The sequence below is a fragment of the Amphiprion ocellaris genome, chromosome 7 (genome assembly GCF_022539595.1).
Source record: "Amphiprion ocellaris isolate individual 3 ecotype Okinawa chromosome 7, ASM2253959v1, whole genome shotgun sequence".
Lineage (NCBI taxonomy): Eukaryota > Metazoa > Chordata > Actinopteri > Pomacentridae > Amphiprion > Amphiprion ocellaris.
Genome location: NC_072772.1, coordinates 23,421,377 through 23,437,811, shown reverse-complemented (window position 1 = coordinate 23,437,811; position 16,435 = coordinate 23,421,377). Strand labels below are relative to the sequence as shown.

Genomic DNA, 16,435 nt, shown 5'->3' with positions numbered 1-16,435 from the left:
GGGATGATCACATGATTAATGGGAGAAGAAAGAAGTAAAAACAAAGTTCTGATACACCAACACCATCAGTGTTACTTCCTCAGACTGCCACAGCTCTAACAGAGCCACAGAACACATCACACCACTGTCTTTACAGGCTGAGTAGAACTTCTGCTACTGTAGGTTTTCGTGACTGTGAGGTTATACTGATCTTTTTAACTACATTTTTTTCTCAGTGCTGAAATAATGTTAAATGCAAGATCAGGGAAAAAATATACAGTTTGCAGCCTAATGCAATGTGCAAACCGTCTGCCGGCATAATGTTGATACAGCATTAGGTTTGGCTGGTAATATCGGCCTCATTTAGAACCACAACACCATAACAAATACTTTCTATATTGCTTGCATCAAACTAACATCATACAGTATATATTAAGATTTATATTGAATGCTTTTAATAAACAGTCCCCTCCCAGCTCAATAAAATGTCACACTGAGTGGATGTTATATTGTGCTGGGCTTCTTCACCTCATTGCTGAGTGTGGAGTCTCTGTGCACGAGTCGCAGGACGTGGCTGTCGATGCTGCTGCCTGAGGAGAGTTTGGCAAAGATGGCCGACTGCATCTCCTTCTCTCTCTGCTTCACGATCACCTCACAGGCCTTCCACTCCTGCATCACCTGCTGGTAGCGCTCACTGATCTTTGCATCAATCTTCACAGGGAAAATGAAGCATTATAATCTTGTTTAAGGGTCAGATGAAGAGGGTGGCTGTGTGTGTGCAGTACCTGGCTCATGTCCTTTTTGCCCATGCCAAACTTGTAGTGTCCCAGCAGGAAAGGCCACACCTCCTTCCTGATTTCGTGCTGCACTCCCCCATAATAAACCAACCGGAGCAGCTCCAGCTCCTTATAGTTCTGCAGAGAAAGGGAGAGAGGAAAGCAGGAATATGGATAAACAGCAGAAGAAAGATGACACGAAAGAAGAAGAAGCATAAGAGGAAGAGGAAATACATCAACAATGGAAAGGGAGAAAGAGCAATCGTGACCCATGCAGAGGAAGACATAGATGAGTGCGGAAGATAAAGGACACAGAGATGAATAGAGTGTAAATTAGTAATGATGACTTTGTTGGAGTCGATGACTGATTACAGTAGCTGCTTTAATAGCTGCGATGGTATCAAACTGCACTCTGTAATGAGACTTCATTTCACTGAAACTCATTACATTTTCATTAGAGTAGAAGTGAGAGAGGAGAGGGTGGAGACGGCGGAGGCAGTGAATTATCCCCAACTTCCAATGAATATATGAGTATGTGAAAAGAGGATATGCTGTATATGGGGGAGGACAGAAACATATTTAAACTGTGACATAACTGAAGCTTAATTATAGTTACAAAGGGCTACAGAGTTATATTAGGTTTAAACACAATTAGCAAGATGGATGTGTATTTTACAAAGTGGAGTCATGCCATAGATGTTTAGAGAAGCACACACAGATTTGAAGTTAGCAGCACAATTACTGGACTAAAGTGCAGCTAAAAGGTGCTTCTGGGTTTTCTATTTAAAGGCGCATCAGCAATAGCTATGGTAGTTAGTTATTCTTTGAGTCTCAGTTACAGTTTTCATACAATTTAATTCAGGGGTTAAATGAGGCTGGAGCCTTCTAAGGCTCTGCTCCACCTCCTCATATTAAAAATTGCTCCCTGGGGTGCCCCTGTAGCTCAACAGGTTGAGTGGGTGACCCATGAACAGCAGCTATAGTCCCTGACTCAGTGGTCATGGGTTTCAGTCCAACCCATGGCCATTTACTGCATGTCTTTCCCCCATTCTTCTCCCCATGTTTCCTGTCTCTTTCTCTGCTGTGCGCTATAATAAAGGTAAAAAAATAATGTTAAAAAAAAAAAAAAAGTTCCCTGTTGGAGTGCAGCTGTCTCCTTCAGTATCAGCATTACAAGCTCACATGTTAATGTGACTTTTGAACTACGATCTCAGGCCCTGAACAAGCTAATGTTGGCTTCTTTCCTTTGAATATATTATACAGCTGTTGCTACAAAACAGGATCCGTACTGTCTCCAGACTGAAGGAGGAGCTGCAGCCAATTTACTCAGGTGGCTCAGCAGAGGAACGCTTCAGTATTTACATCCTCTGACCTGTCGTTGTTATCGTATGTAGCTTTATTAACCTAAATGCTTCTGCTGCACAGCAAACAGACCTGTTGTGCACAGACTCACAGTTTCTACAGTGAAATCATTGGGAACAAAGTGGTTGCGTTCAGGATGAATCATCAGGGCTGTTGTTACATTCTTATTATCATTTCCCCCAAAAAACTAAATTTTTTTTCCTGGTGTATAAAGTGGATTATTGCAGGGAGTTTCCAGTTTTTCTCCTGAAATAATAATGTCAGTAGTGGCATTACTGTGAGATAAACTTTAATCTCAGAAATTTATTTCAGATTTTTTTCCCCTCAGAAAATAAACACAGTCCCCTTGCTCGATGGCAGTTTTTCTTCATTTAACCTAAAATTGCCCGAATATGTTGTAGACTTTGAGACATCTTACCTTACTGATACATTCATGTTGTGATTAATGTATTGAACTAGCTCCATTGTAGAAAGGGAAAGAAGAGTGTTTGTGTAACCTTTCACCCTGTAGCATCTACAGGACACAGTTTTTAGATTTAAAGAGAAGTCTGTGACTGCCAATACAGAAAACAGGAATATTTACATGTATGACCCATACAGAATAACAGTCCTGCAGTTTGGCCTTTCTTCTCAGCGTCACTGTTTCTATATCCAACTTTGTGTGTGTGTGTGTTTTTTTTGTTAATCAAACATAGTTTTGACATGTTGCTTCACACATTTTCATTTCATATTCCAGTCAGTGATTGAAGCGGCTCTTCATTTTCCTCTGAAGGAGCATTCTACACTTGGTAAATTAGATTATCTCACTTTATAATATATTACTGTAAATAAGAGCTGCACTGCCTGCCCACAGCACTACATAACCACAATTTATCTTTTGGTCTTGATCAATATCAGCAACTCAGTGTTGACTTGGCAATTTGCTGTAATATCTGTGAGAGTTGGAGGGGTGACAGCGGGTGGTGGAGGAAGATTAACATTCTTGTTATGGCATTGTAGTTCCTGCAGAATGACACTTGACAGCATTAATGTGTGCACCCACCTTGCAGTCTTTCTGGTACTTGCTCCATACTTCTTTGCTGAGACCTCCGGACGCCTCACAGGGTCTGTCTGGGGGGACGATGTTGTGGTTGACCAGAGCTGACAGGTGAGTCCGCACTGTGGACAGGTGTCGACAGTAGGCCAGCCCTGATGGAAAGGGGAGACAGGGTCACATGTGCACAGCTGAGACCAAGAAGCAGTACAGTCAGAACAAATTCATTTTCTTTGAATATAGGTACAAATCACAAAAAGTTGTCTAAGCAAAGCTTTACAACATAGAACTCCCTCTGTCCTTAGATGCTGCAGATATGACAAGACAGTGATAAAACAAAATGGAGATGCAGAATATAAACAAGAAAAGCACTCAGAGAGCACAGTACTCCACAAAGGCTGCTCAGTCATTGTATGATTTCCGACAGAAGAAATCTCTTAAAAATTTGTGGTCCACAGCGGTGGATTTGTAGTAGATGATTTGTTAACAGAATTTCCCTCTGGGGATTAATAAATATGTCTGAGTCTAAGTAGGATCGCAATCATGTGATCATCAGCAGGCAGCTGATGTAGTGTTCACTTGTTGTCATAGTGACGCAGTGCCGCGATCCCTCAATGATACGGAAATCTTTAACAAATCCGTGGATCCACACTATAAGCCACATCACTGCCAAAATCTAATCACTTGGTCCTTGTGTCATTTCTGACCTTCACTGAAAATTTCATCCAAATCCGTTACTCTGTTTTTGAGTAATGTTGCTAACAGACAGACAAACCAACGCCGATCGTCACATAACTCCACCACGTTCTTTGGCGGAGTAATTAATCATGATAAATATATATTCATTACACAGTATGGTACTAAGCCAAAGATACAAAATATATCTTTCTAAAAGGTTTGGAAATGTGACATTGTGGTAAATTGTATTGAATATATTTAAACATATAAATACTGATTTTATCAATGTCTTTAGTTCAAATCTTAATGTTGTATTTAATATTTCTGTTACTGTTATATCAATTTCAATTAGCAAACTATCTATTGGTAAAACAATAAGGCGTTCACTCTGATGAACACTATAATAACGATCTAAATGCATTAAGTTCCACAGCACGTTATTACACACTATTTATTATATGCTCAATTTTTTCAGAAGGGTATTTTATTACAGTTTCCAAACTTATTACCTTTTCCAGCAGCAGCTACTAATCCATGTATTATGTTCAAGATTACTTTTATTGATTTTAAAATCAATTGTGCACTTGCTTGGAAGCCAGCCTCAACAGACAACAGGTGGAACATTACACTAAGATAAACACACTGGAAAATAATGCTTTTGAAAGCAGTTAAATATGTTTAGTATCTGTATGCATTACATCTAAACCCTTCTGTGTTGCTTCTTATATTCTATTGTGTTATATAAAAAACACATCAAAATAAATTGACACCTACATGTACACTGACAGAGGCAGCATAAAAACTCTCGAGAGCGAACTGAAAAGAAAATGCAACAAACAGACTGCAAGCACGTACATTTAGAGAGACGTTTTCTTAATATATGAGTGATCAGCTAACAATTTGCTGCCTTGCATGATATGATATGGAATCTGGAAACGTCTTACCCATACAATAAGCAAAACCAAGCACAATTAATAGCACAGCCCTAATATCCAAATATAAGCTGCAAGTGTCTGAGTACTGTGCAGAGGTAAAACGATGTACTTACATCCATAGAAGGCTCTGGAGACTATCTGCCTCTTCATGTTCTGGCAGAGCATCTTAAGAGGAACACTGGTGGGAAGAAAAGAGATTATCTGCGATTACTACACCAGTGCCACAGTCAAGGTCTTTTAACAGTCATATCAACAAAGTCCCGGTTTGTATGTTTATTTACAGATTCTTTTCCAGCATTCATTGGTACCTAGAAAGTACAAAAAAAAAATCCCTAATCTTCTGCCATCCATCCATCAGCTATACCTGCTTTATCCTGTGGAGGGTCACAGGGAGCCCAGTTTATCTGAGGGCTCACAAGGAGACACTAATTTAAAATCACTGATTGTGGGAGGAAGCTGAAGAAAACCCACGTATGCTCAGGAAGAACACAGAAAGGCCTCAGTCAACCAGTAGGTTCACATTCATTAACCTTGTTGCTATGAGGGGCTTTGCTTACTACTGCATCAACACATCCAACCAGACAGTTCTACTTCTATCCATCCATTTTTTATGAGATACGTTTTACTAGTGTTTTAATTTCATTGTATTATGCAATGACAATAAAGGAATCTGAATAATTAGCTGCTTACATGTGTATTCATTTTCAGACACACACAATGCTTGCGTTTCCAAGCTAGGCTGACCAGTGTTTCAGTAATGTGACATATTTGATACACAACTAGGGTCAGAAATAGGGACTTGAGGCCCTTCTTAGGTGTGGAGTTGAAATCTGAAGAGGTTCCTTGGTCAATAAACACTGGGGTCCAGATCTTCCTTGGGAGATCCTTTTACATCTCTTGGAAGCCGTTTTGTCTGACAGATGCAAGATTTTGAGTTTCTTACATGGTATGGGAACCAACTACAGCGATATATTAAAAAAGACGTGGCATTCACTGTCATGTTAAAAATGAGCTGTCGTTTTTGTGAGAGAAGCTGGACAAGCTCTGTCTCTCTCCTAGATTCAGGAATTTCATTTTCGTGACTCAGTTTTTGAGCATTCATCTCATGTTTCTCATATGACAAACCCCGCTACTTTGCTGTCGATGTAACACAACACACTGCAGCAAACTTGAACAGGTACAGGAAGGTTGGAAGTTGTGTTTTCAGTGCATACGTGTGAATATCGGATGGGTCATGTATGCAGGTACAGCCAGCTGGGTAGTCGAATGACACGTTGCTACCGGCCGTGGAGCAGGACTGGCACAGAGACTCATGAGTGGTTACTTCGGCCTGTTGCCACGACGACGGGCTGCCTCCGAAACCCTGCATCTCCATCATCTCCCCGTGGTCTAAACCAGAGAGAATAAAAGTGAGAAGACAGAGAGAGGTCTCAGTGCTCCTAGACAAAATGGATGCTGCTGTTTTCATGCACTCCACCCTCATTTTAAAAAGACTTTAAATCTGCTTCACTCTGGCTATGTTTTATGCCTTACATATTATGACATAGGTCCCTCAGCTCAACCATAAATACATCTCATCATGTATCTTTGATTATTATTCATGACATTAAGAGATGAGTAGATGGATGAAAGTTTTACACTCATGTTGCATGTGAGAGCTGGAAAAAACAGGCGTAGAGAGGAAACCAAAAGTGGCAGGGGACGGTTTAGGAAGCAGGTACGGTGCTGTGGGAGAGACAGACAGAGAGGATGCAGGGATGCCATGCTGGTTCAGTTCATTCAGAGAGGAGGCAGAGGAGACAGCAGAGCTCAGGAGGACGCTCCAGACAAACAGGAGAAAGTAGGAGAAGAAGAAGAGAGGCAGTGAAGGAGCTGACAGGAGGCTCAAGCTCAGGCCAAGCAGGATGCATAAAGCCAGAACAAGACAAGAGACACCAAAAGAAATGATCCCAGAAACAACAAAAACAAATGGACACCAGTTAAAGGGTACACAAAGGGGAGGGAAAAAAATCATAAAAACGTCAACATTAAATAAATGCTCTTCACCTTAATTCTTCAGGTTGGAGCTGATGACCTGTCATAAATATGAAGCTGTGCTTTGGTTGTTCAATAACCCCAAAAAACAAAACAAAAAAAAATTAAAAACGAAAACAAATAAAAGTAAAATATAAAAGCAAACAGAAAAATTGCTGTAGTGAGACCAGCATTTGGCCTCCCCCTCTTTACTTTAGGACTAGATGTGATCAACAGCTGTTTTTGGGCTCAGTAATGCAACCCCACCACACAAGGACTCCACGTCTCTACTACTGCGGAACCCCACAGGACCGTAATGAGAGGGGTGGAGGAGGGGTGAGGGGAGGGTGGGGTGGCGGGGTTAGTGAAGAATTACAGTGAACAGCATCGCAGCAAACGACTGCACAAACAGAGGAAACAACTGAGGAAGACAGAGCAGGGAGAGAGAGAGAGAGAAATCAAAAACGAACAGAGGAGACTGTGAGAAAGGATTTCTCATCACAAATATGCAGAAACACAGTCGATCTTTAAAAAAAAACAATGAAACGGGTGCATATTCTCCATGCAAAAATTGTCAAGCATGTTGCAAGTGAGAAATGAAAGGACAAAAAAAGGAAACAGAGTTAAGTCAAATAAAAGGAGTGCAAAAAAAAAAAAAAACTAAGCAAATCATTAAAGCAATTTTTGGCCACAGCAATGTAAACTCAACAGTGCTGAGACATGCTTCAAGAGCTTAGCCCTCTCGTAATGCTAAGGCAGTCAGCACTGCAAGTCCCAGAATGCAAAGCAGCCAGAAAGGCCTTGACCTAGACGAGGAGACCTGGGGAAGTTTAAATCTGACATGAAACCAGGCGACAGGCGTGTGCAGCGACTGTTTGGCAGTGCTCTATGGAGCAAGTCGGTTCATCTGACAGTGTGTGCTTGCAGTGTGTTCACAGGACTGCATTAAGGATCACTGCCAAGCAAGTGGAGTAAATTGTTCTACTGAGTGGTGGAAGGAAAGAGAGGAGACATAGAGAGAGTGAAATTAGGCAGGAGGTCTGTAGGGGGAGTGTGTCAGTGGTTGCTGTGCATTAACTGGATGTCTGTGACAAAGCCGTCATTTTCTAAAGACAGGATGTTATTGTAGAAGATTACAATTTCCAGGAACACTAAACTTCCAGCTGCCATTTATGTGACAGCAGAGGGGAGCAACAAATCGTACTCAGCCAGTAGAAAAACTGAAAATGTATTTTGTTGAGCAAGTGCTATGGTTGGAATAAGCTGAGACTGCCATCTAGTTCTAGAAATAATTCTTAAATCTGGTGGCTGCAAATGTTTGTAACTGCTGCTTCAAAATGTTGTGTGATGAAGATTATACACAATATTGCAGAATATTTTACACCTAAAAAATAGATGTTCTGCAACTGATCAAGTTTTGGAGTGAAACGTGAACTTTAAAATTGGCTTTAGCTCTGACACAAAACAACACAAATACAAGGTCACATGGTTACCCAGTAAAATGGCTCGCAAGAATTCTGCATGTTGTTACTCTGCCAAGGAACGCAGTGGAGTTGTGTGATGATCGGTGATGGTTTGTCTGTCTGTCTTTTAGCAACATTACTCAAAAACAGACTGACGGATTTGGATGAAATTTTCAGGGAAGATCAGAAATGATACAAGGACCAAGTGATTAGATTTTGGTAGTGATGCAGCTTACAGTCTGGATCCATAAATTTGTTAAAGATTTCTGTATTATTTCCAGATAGCGGCACAGCATCACTGTAACCATGACAACAAGCGGCTGTTACCATGAGATATGTCTGTGTAGATTCACAGTAATCCCAAGTACTTCAGTAGACAGAAACTGGATTTTTTTTTTCATCAGCTGCCTGCTGACGATCACATGATTGTGATCCTACTACAATTCCCCCACAGTGGGCCATGAATTGTTTTAAGATTTCATCCATCAGAAATCATACGACTGAGCAGCCTTGGTGGAGTACTGCGCTCTCTGAGTGCTTTTCTTGTTTAGAAATGTGTAGTTCATGGCATTTTGTAACATTGATGGCATTAACAAATCAATTGCCATACATTATTTTAATACAGTCAAAGGTACGTTCACTGATTTTATTGGTCATTTGGCCTACAGAAAGTCAGGATCCTTTATGTTCTGACACATTTTTGGCAAACCTGCTGCAAACAGTGACCTAATATAGCAGACAAAGAGAAACCTCAGCACTGATTTGCTGTGATGTTTCTGTCCATCTAAAGAACACAAGTGTAGTGTTCACTCTGAATTACGTTCTGATTTGGTTCCCACCAACTCCCAAGATAAGTATCTATTTTTTTCAGTAACCTACATGTCAACAGCTAGTTGCAAACTTTGTCTGTCTGCAGTTCAGTGCTAAGAGAGTCTTAAAAGTTCTATAGAACTGGTCATTTCTGATTCTTTGTGAGGTGGTCACTACAGGTAACATATTTTATTTCACATATTCCTATAGTTCAATTATAAGCAATATAATGATTAGTGGAGCAATTATTAATGCTACAAAAGAGACAATTTATTCCACGCAGGATGACTTTCAAATTCAGGACAGGCAGATACAGGCAGCTGTCAACTGTCCCAGCCAATTGAATTGTATATACCCTAAAGTACCCTAAAGACCTACCAGTGTCTCAGATAGATTGTTAATAATTCAATAATGGTTGTTTTATTGCTACTACAACTTTGCTTTTCAACATAGTGGTGATCACCCTGCACTTCCCCATGTCCCCATTAACATGGCCAACCCCAGACTACTCTACACTGTTGGGCTCGGCCTCGGGCAGAACACACATAGGAAGACGAAGCTGGGGTATGTGGGGTCGGGAAGGTGGAGGAGGAGAGGGCCTGAGAGGACACGATGGGGTGGGAGGTGAGGAACAACGTCTGAAGCCAGGGTGAGGTCTCAGGGGTGCGGGGTAGAGGGGTGGTGGGATTGGGTGGGTGTGTTAAGGTGATAAAAACCTTTCATGACATTAGGATCTGTGAGGTTCCGCGAGCAGATCATTGAGATCATAGCATGGAGCCTATCTTCCTCTTCCTCGTCATCGTCCAGCGACGGAGCACGGCTGCCCGTGGTGTGGTGGTAGTTTATAGTGACTGCTTGCACCAGTGGGACAACAGAGAACACAGTTAGAAAAGTGCTACCCTACAGGTCTGGGGAAAAGTACTGTGGAAAGCACTCCACCGTACTGTAAAAACACACAGATCACTGTTAACCACAGAAAGGAGGTTCATTTTTGTCATGATCAGGCACTTCTGCCTTGTGGATACTTTGTATGAGTGTGTACAACAGTGTGGTAGTGTTACTTACTGGCATCGTAGCGGTATCCAGGGTAGACGATGCGAAACACGTAGTCAGCAGCTGTTTGCTCTTCATCGCTCCTGTCCTGGTCAATAAGCCTGGCTGTACTGCTCCTCTTCCTCAGTTTAGGGAACACTTTCCCCTGCAAGACACAGACAAATGTATCCAAATACAAAACACACTAAGCTTAAAAAAGGCTAAAATGATATTAATAAGAAATAAACCAAGCATTAAAATGGCTGTATACTGTGACTATCTGAATTTAAACTGTCACCACTGCAGTTACATGATATTCAGTTGCAGTCTAAAACAATTGCACAGCTGAAAGGTGTTTCAAATTTTTTGTCAATTTTATTCAAATTAATAGCAGTAGGATTAGCATTAAAAACACTTCTTAACTACACCACAGTTCAATAGTAGCACAAAGTACATGAAGGTAAGTCAACATGTCAGCTTCAACAAAAACTGAACTTGACGGCAGGACTTTCAGTTTCAGTGATATTTATGGATCTAGATGTAAGTAATATAAAATTTAGTGTACATTTTAAACAGTACATTGACTTAATTTTTCCAATCTGTTCACATTTATAACATATGCCTCTGTAATGGCTCTACTTCATCGCTATTGTATGGTTCACATTTTCACTTCACACATGCTTCCATTGCTATCATCATGCAGAAATAAAATGAGCCAAAACCATCCAGACTCAGCAGGAAAATAAAGATATTTAACAACAGGCTCGGCAGACGTTAGACTTCTTGTTAGAGTCACAAAGTATAGCATTTAACTTTTGCGTCCCAGAGGTGGCAGGATTAAAAATGCATTTTAGTCATTGTTTGAATTAATTGGGATGTTGAAGATGACTGTAGTGAGGTTACACGTCCCCCCGACAACACTGGAGGGTGAACGCCCCAGAAACGAGCACCAGACCACTCCAGCCAGTTTAACTCCTGTTTGTTATTACCTTGCCTTTCTGGGACCAAAGGGGTGGTTCCAGTTGACCCCGTGGTAGTAGGCCTGTTTCCAGACAGGAGAGAAAGGCCAGGAGGTGACCACCAGGAGGGAAGTGCAGGGGCGGCCGCTGGATCCCATCCTGACTGACCAGAACCAGCGTCCCCCCACAATCAGCTGTACGATAGCGGAAAAAAAAAAACATCATCCAAGAATGAGACAGGAAAAGACACAGAAAAACCAGACAGAGTAGATGGTGTAATACAGCTATTTGATTTGACTCTGTGTTTCTACTTTGGTTATGTCACAGACAAAATTGACATAAATCATGTGAAAACAGTGTGGATTTGTGCACACACACACACATGTAAGAAGAGGAGGAGGCCGATAATGAGTTCAAGAGGCGGTCACCGAGATAAATGAAAGGCACTGAGATCAAACAGTAATATGACCTGCAACAACAAATTTACGCATAATCAAGACAAGCAATCAATAGCTTGATCTGACAAGAGCTTATGAAACCATCCCCTCATGACATGCTCTTAATATGAGGTGACTGATGCGGTGCAACATGACGGTGTGAGTGGGGATGACTGGAACAAGCAGCAGTGTACTCACGGCGTTGGTGACAGTGAATGCAGACTATCTGGCGCAGAGGAACAGTCAGTGCATAGTCCCAATAGATGCTAAAAAAGAGGGCAGTGTGTTTTGGATTGGTTAAGTATGACAATGTGTAAAATGAAGCTTGAGAGGCAGTGTTATTAAATGCTCTTTCACAAGGAGCAGTTCTATAATTCATATTCTGACTACCTCTTCTCTAGGTCACAGTCTCCCAGTGTGCCGTTGATGAGTTGATTGGGTGTCCACTTCAGGGTGAGGTTATCCCCAGCCTGGTGAAGTGACAAGTAACCCCGCAACACCTCCATGTCCTTCTTCTACCGAGGGGAAAAGAAGAAAAAGAGGGAGGGACACAATGTGAGATGAAAGATTTAAAGTTTGGATCTCAAGACAGAGAGACAAAAATTCATGTTGCATTGTTAATGAAACTACTTTAATTATCTAAGTGGTGTGAGACAAAATAGATTATTATTATTATTATTTTTATTATTATTTGTTATTTTTGCTGTCCAAAACAGATCTTCAGTCATTCCCTAATGCTTTGTGGGATGTAAACAGTAAGTATATTGCTGTCACAGAGTCTGTCAGTATCTCTAGTCTGCTACTTGAGACAAATTTCACCCAGTACAGTTCACCCATTTCACTGGATAGTGTGTGTGGAAACTGAGGGAAATCTAAAAACCATCCCTGAAAATGGCTTCTGTCAGAACAGATTCAGATTCCAATGATCCAAATAACTACCAACCTATTTCCAACCTTCCGTGTATCTGAAAATACTTAAATGGGAGGTACCAACCTGCACAGCAATAACCTCTTTGAGCACTTTCAGTCTTTTTTCAGTTCCAAACATAGCATAGAAACAGCTCTTCTCAAAAGCCCTCATGTTCTCCTTCTTACAGCAGACACTGACCCTCTAATCGTCTTCATCGCCCTATACCTGAGTGCAGCCGTTGGCACCATCTTCATTCATTTTCATTTAATGTCTGCCTGGCATTTGGGTGACTTGCAATGCCTTTCTCTGGTTCACATCATACCTGACTGATTAGAGACAATAAGGAGGTCCTCAGGGATCAGTGCTGGGGCCATTTTTCTGTACTATACATCTCCTCCACATTGGAAAGATTTTCCATCTCTATGGAAGAATACACTTTCATTGCAATGTCAACAGCACCCAAATGTACACCTCCTTTCTCCCTCAGCCCTCAACAGCTGTCTTTAAGCCATCAACATTTGGATGTCAAGCAATTTTCTCAGGCTCAGTGGAAAAAAAGTGTAGTTTAAAGACTACACTTTTCAAAATCCAACCATTCACTATATTCATGGATGACAGTCCAGCCAGCATTCCCCCCAAATGAAAAGTCTTCATGTCAAACCTGGTAGCATACGTTCCTTTAGTTCCCACATCAATAACTTCTCATGTACTGCCTATTTTCACCTTTGCAATACTTCTTTTTCACAACCTGGTCACGTCTTACATTTATTAGTGCAACACCATTCTGTCTGGTATGACCAAAAAACTTCCCCATCAGCTTTAAATTATTCAAAAACCTGCTGCTAGGATCATCCACTGACAGGACCACACAACATTCTACTGCTAAACCTCAAAGCCCTCCATAACCTTTTGGAAAGCCCCAACATACAAAATTTGCTTCCAAATTCAAAAGTTATAGAGCGATGGTATGCTTTTCTATGAATATGGACTAATGGACATGGAGACATTTCTGAATCTAACATATGTGTATCATGTCTATGTGCTCAGTTTGTGACTCCAAAAATAAGGATAACCTCTGACTCAAACTGCACAATATACCTCATATGATATCTTTGTACAGCTGGGAGGTTGCCTTACATTTTTAAAAGCCTCTCATTTGATCTGTATTATAACAGAAATGTAAGAATGCCAGTTTTTGGATGTAGGCTACGTTATACAGTGTGATGAACCTCATTCTTGACAAACCGTCTCCCCTGCTGTCAGTCATTACGCTAGGATGGGCTCCTCATGTCTCAACTCCTGGTCTGTTCTTAATACAAAATGACAACTGAGACCGTCCCCTCATCTAACTGTCATAAAGACAGCAAACGAGCATATTTACCCCAAACTTGAATTATTGAATTGAATTTCTTGAAATATTTCTTCTTAACATTTCAGATGTGTGTAAATAAACAACATTTAAAATTGAACTATGAAAAATATATCCTTAGTTAAAAATTTATGAGAACTTAACACTCTAGACATCAAGCTCATTCAGAATGTTCAATCAGATAGAAATTATAGTGGTGTCTCCATGGCTACCCAAACAGATAACCCTAATAACTAGAAAATAGGTTTTCTGGTCCCGTCAGACTACTCTCCTTTGTGTATTATGTGTGCATATTGGCATAAAGCATGTTGTGATATAAGAAAAAGAGAGGCGAATTATGTACAGTACCATTTACACGTAGCGTGCACTGAGTGCTCTATTCATCTGCCTGTGCGCTTAGACGTGTTTGTTAGCATGGTGCCATCAAAGACATCGTGGGAGGCAAATATGTACTCATTATACATTCCCAAGGCCAAACATGCTGGAACCACTAGGCAGCACAGAGCACATTACAGTCAGGAGAAAGACAGCTTTCATTTCAAAGATCACACATACAAAGTACTGCGTGTCTGTGTGTGTGTGCAGCACAATAATGGATGAAAATAACCCTCATTTACAATTTATCTGTACACCAGCTGAGTGGGTGCAAAGTGCTGTCCACATGTTCTGCATGTATGTGGGCTTCAAAGTTGGATTTCTCCTCTTACTCTAGAACAACAACAGCTTTACGGCCTCCACAGTGCAAAGTCAAGACCTGTAACATCTGAATAGAGTTTCAATTTAAACAAAGTTAATCCAAAGAATTTACATAAAGTCAAGCTGAAGTACCAGGAGATAGAGGAGCATACTGTAGCTGTACCAACAATATTGTGTCTCATTCAATTACTTTCAATTTAATAACCTGCACACACTACATACAAGTTAAATACGATCTGATGTTTTAGTACAGGCTATCTGAGGCTGATATATAAATGGCTGCTGTGAGATGTGAACTTAACAGTCTGGCTCAACAACAGAACTGTCACATGAATTTGGTGAACACCATCACATATAGTGTTTGAGTTGTGAATCTGTCAAAAGTAAGTTAAAACTCTGAAAATAGTGAACTGAATTGCTTTAAAGCCAGTCTTGAAATTTCTATATATATTATTGCAAGTGTAAATCCATTATTAAAATCAAATCACATTTGTGTGATTCACATTTTTCAGATTAAAAACCCCTGATAAACTGTTATGAATGATGGATTGATTAAAGCATTGAAAAAAATGTTATTCAAGAAAAAATGTACTTTATGTTATTTGGTTGTGCTGTGTGCTACGGATCAAGTACATACAAGTGCAATGAAATGCCTGTTCTGTGGCTACCTCCCTGCATTACATAACAGTCCTCACTATGAGTTGTGCAATAGACAGGTTTCTCAGTTACTTTGTACAATATAAAGACCTCCCTGTCAAAACATTTCTAAAGCCTACAGACTGAGTGCTGACTGAAAGGTAACCTGCCAGGTGGAGAATAGCCCACTGCATATTACCACAATTAATGTCAGCTATTTGTTTAACTATCCAGGGAGAAAATTTTGACCCTGTATGTGCAGTGGTATATACTAATATTAAGGGAACCAGATCAGGATCAGGATTTTTTTCTTTGGATAAACTATAACAGTAACAAAGCTCAGATATTCCAGGTTTGTGTGTGTGTAGGATTATGGGGAACTTCTAACTTAAAACCTTGACAGCAGATGGTCAGAGAGAAACAGAAACATTACTGCATATAATAGCTGGGCAGGAAGTGATAAGCTGCACCATACCGGTTGCACGAGAACGTTGTTTTTGCCGTAGAGAAGGTGTGTTCTGGAGTTTTGATGAAGAGACTCCACATACTCCCTCGCTGACGCAGCAAACCTGTCCTCTGACATGCTGCCACTGGACTGCCTCTTGCGAATCTAGAAAAGAAAAGCTTTTTCACAGCCAGCTTACACAACCAACGACCTACGCGAACATCCATCCCACATATCCTTGGGCACTCTCCCTGTCTCTATACACCGACACCTCCTGAGGGTGGAAGCAGCTGACCTAACTCTGCACTCACCCCTAGAGCAGGCCGGCGGCCGGCGGAGACATCTTGGCCCCGGTGGGCCCCGTGGATACGGTGGCGCTGAACCAGCTCGTTGGCTGAAGGGTCTGTCCAGAAATGATCTGACGTCTTCAGCTTGGTGTATTCCAGAGCACAGGGCCCCACTGACAACACAGCAAACACAGTACAAACCCATTAACTCATGAAGTCAGTTGATGTTGGTAATTCCTCTATGTTTGAAAATTGGTGACATACCAAAAATGAATTTTGACTAAACTTAAATCAAAATATCTTAGTTTTTCCACCTTTGTATGAGACTTGAATTGAGCTTTTTATGGTACCAAATCATTATTTTAATGTCCATTTCAAGTATTGATCAAACTAATTAAACAATAGGTCATTTTCAAGAAGAAATTTGTGTCGACATGAAGTTCACGTTACTGCAGCCTTCATGATTTTTATACGCTTAAAATGCTGTTCCTGAACTGAAATGCACACTTTGGTAAAATATGTTGTTCCCACAATTCCTTAAAACCAAATAACTTAAACATCATTTGCCTTCATATTTATCACATTTCAAGTCATTCTGAAGAAGAAATTTGTTTG

The 16,435-nt window shown here is 40.7% G+C and overlaps 1 protein-coding gene across 3 annotated transcripts in view; it reads right to left on the bottom strand.

Moving 5' to 3' along the window:
- Positions 1–16,435, bottom strand: part of sgsm2 (small G protein signaling modulator 2) — a 120,450-nt gene that overhangs the window by 12,133 nt on the left and 91,882 nt on the right. The window contains exons 6-17 of one of the 3 annotated variants that reach the window (XM_035956855.2): positions 15,845–15,993; positions 15,564–15,698; positions 11,868–11,992; positions 11,676–11,743; positions 11,071–11,234; positions 10,115–10,247; positions 9,766–9,903; positions 5,978–6,152; positions 4,877–4,941; positions 3,160–3,305; positions 765–893; positions 508–690 (exon numbers count right to left, since the gene is read on the bottom strand). In XM_035956855.2, coding sequence (XP_035812748.2) covers positions 508–690; positions 765–893; positions 3,160–3,305; positions 4,877–4,941; positions 5,978–6,152; positions 9,766–9,903; positions 10,115–10,247; positions 11,071–11,234; positions 11,676–11,743; positions 11,868–11,992; positions 15,564–15,698; positions 15,845–15,993 — 1,610 coding nt within the window. The remainder of the gene's footprint in view (positions 1–507; positions 691–764; positions 894–3,159; positions 3,306–4,876; positions 4,942–5,977; positions 6,153–9,765; positions 9,904–10,114; positions 10,248–11,070; positions 11,235–11,675; positions 11,744–11,867; positions 11,993–15,563; positions 15,699–15,844; positions 15,994–16,435) is intronic. The other 2 variants (XM_023289318.3, XM_023289319.3) reach the window with 2 other exon arrangements.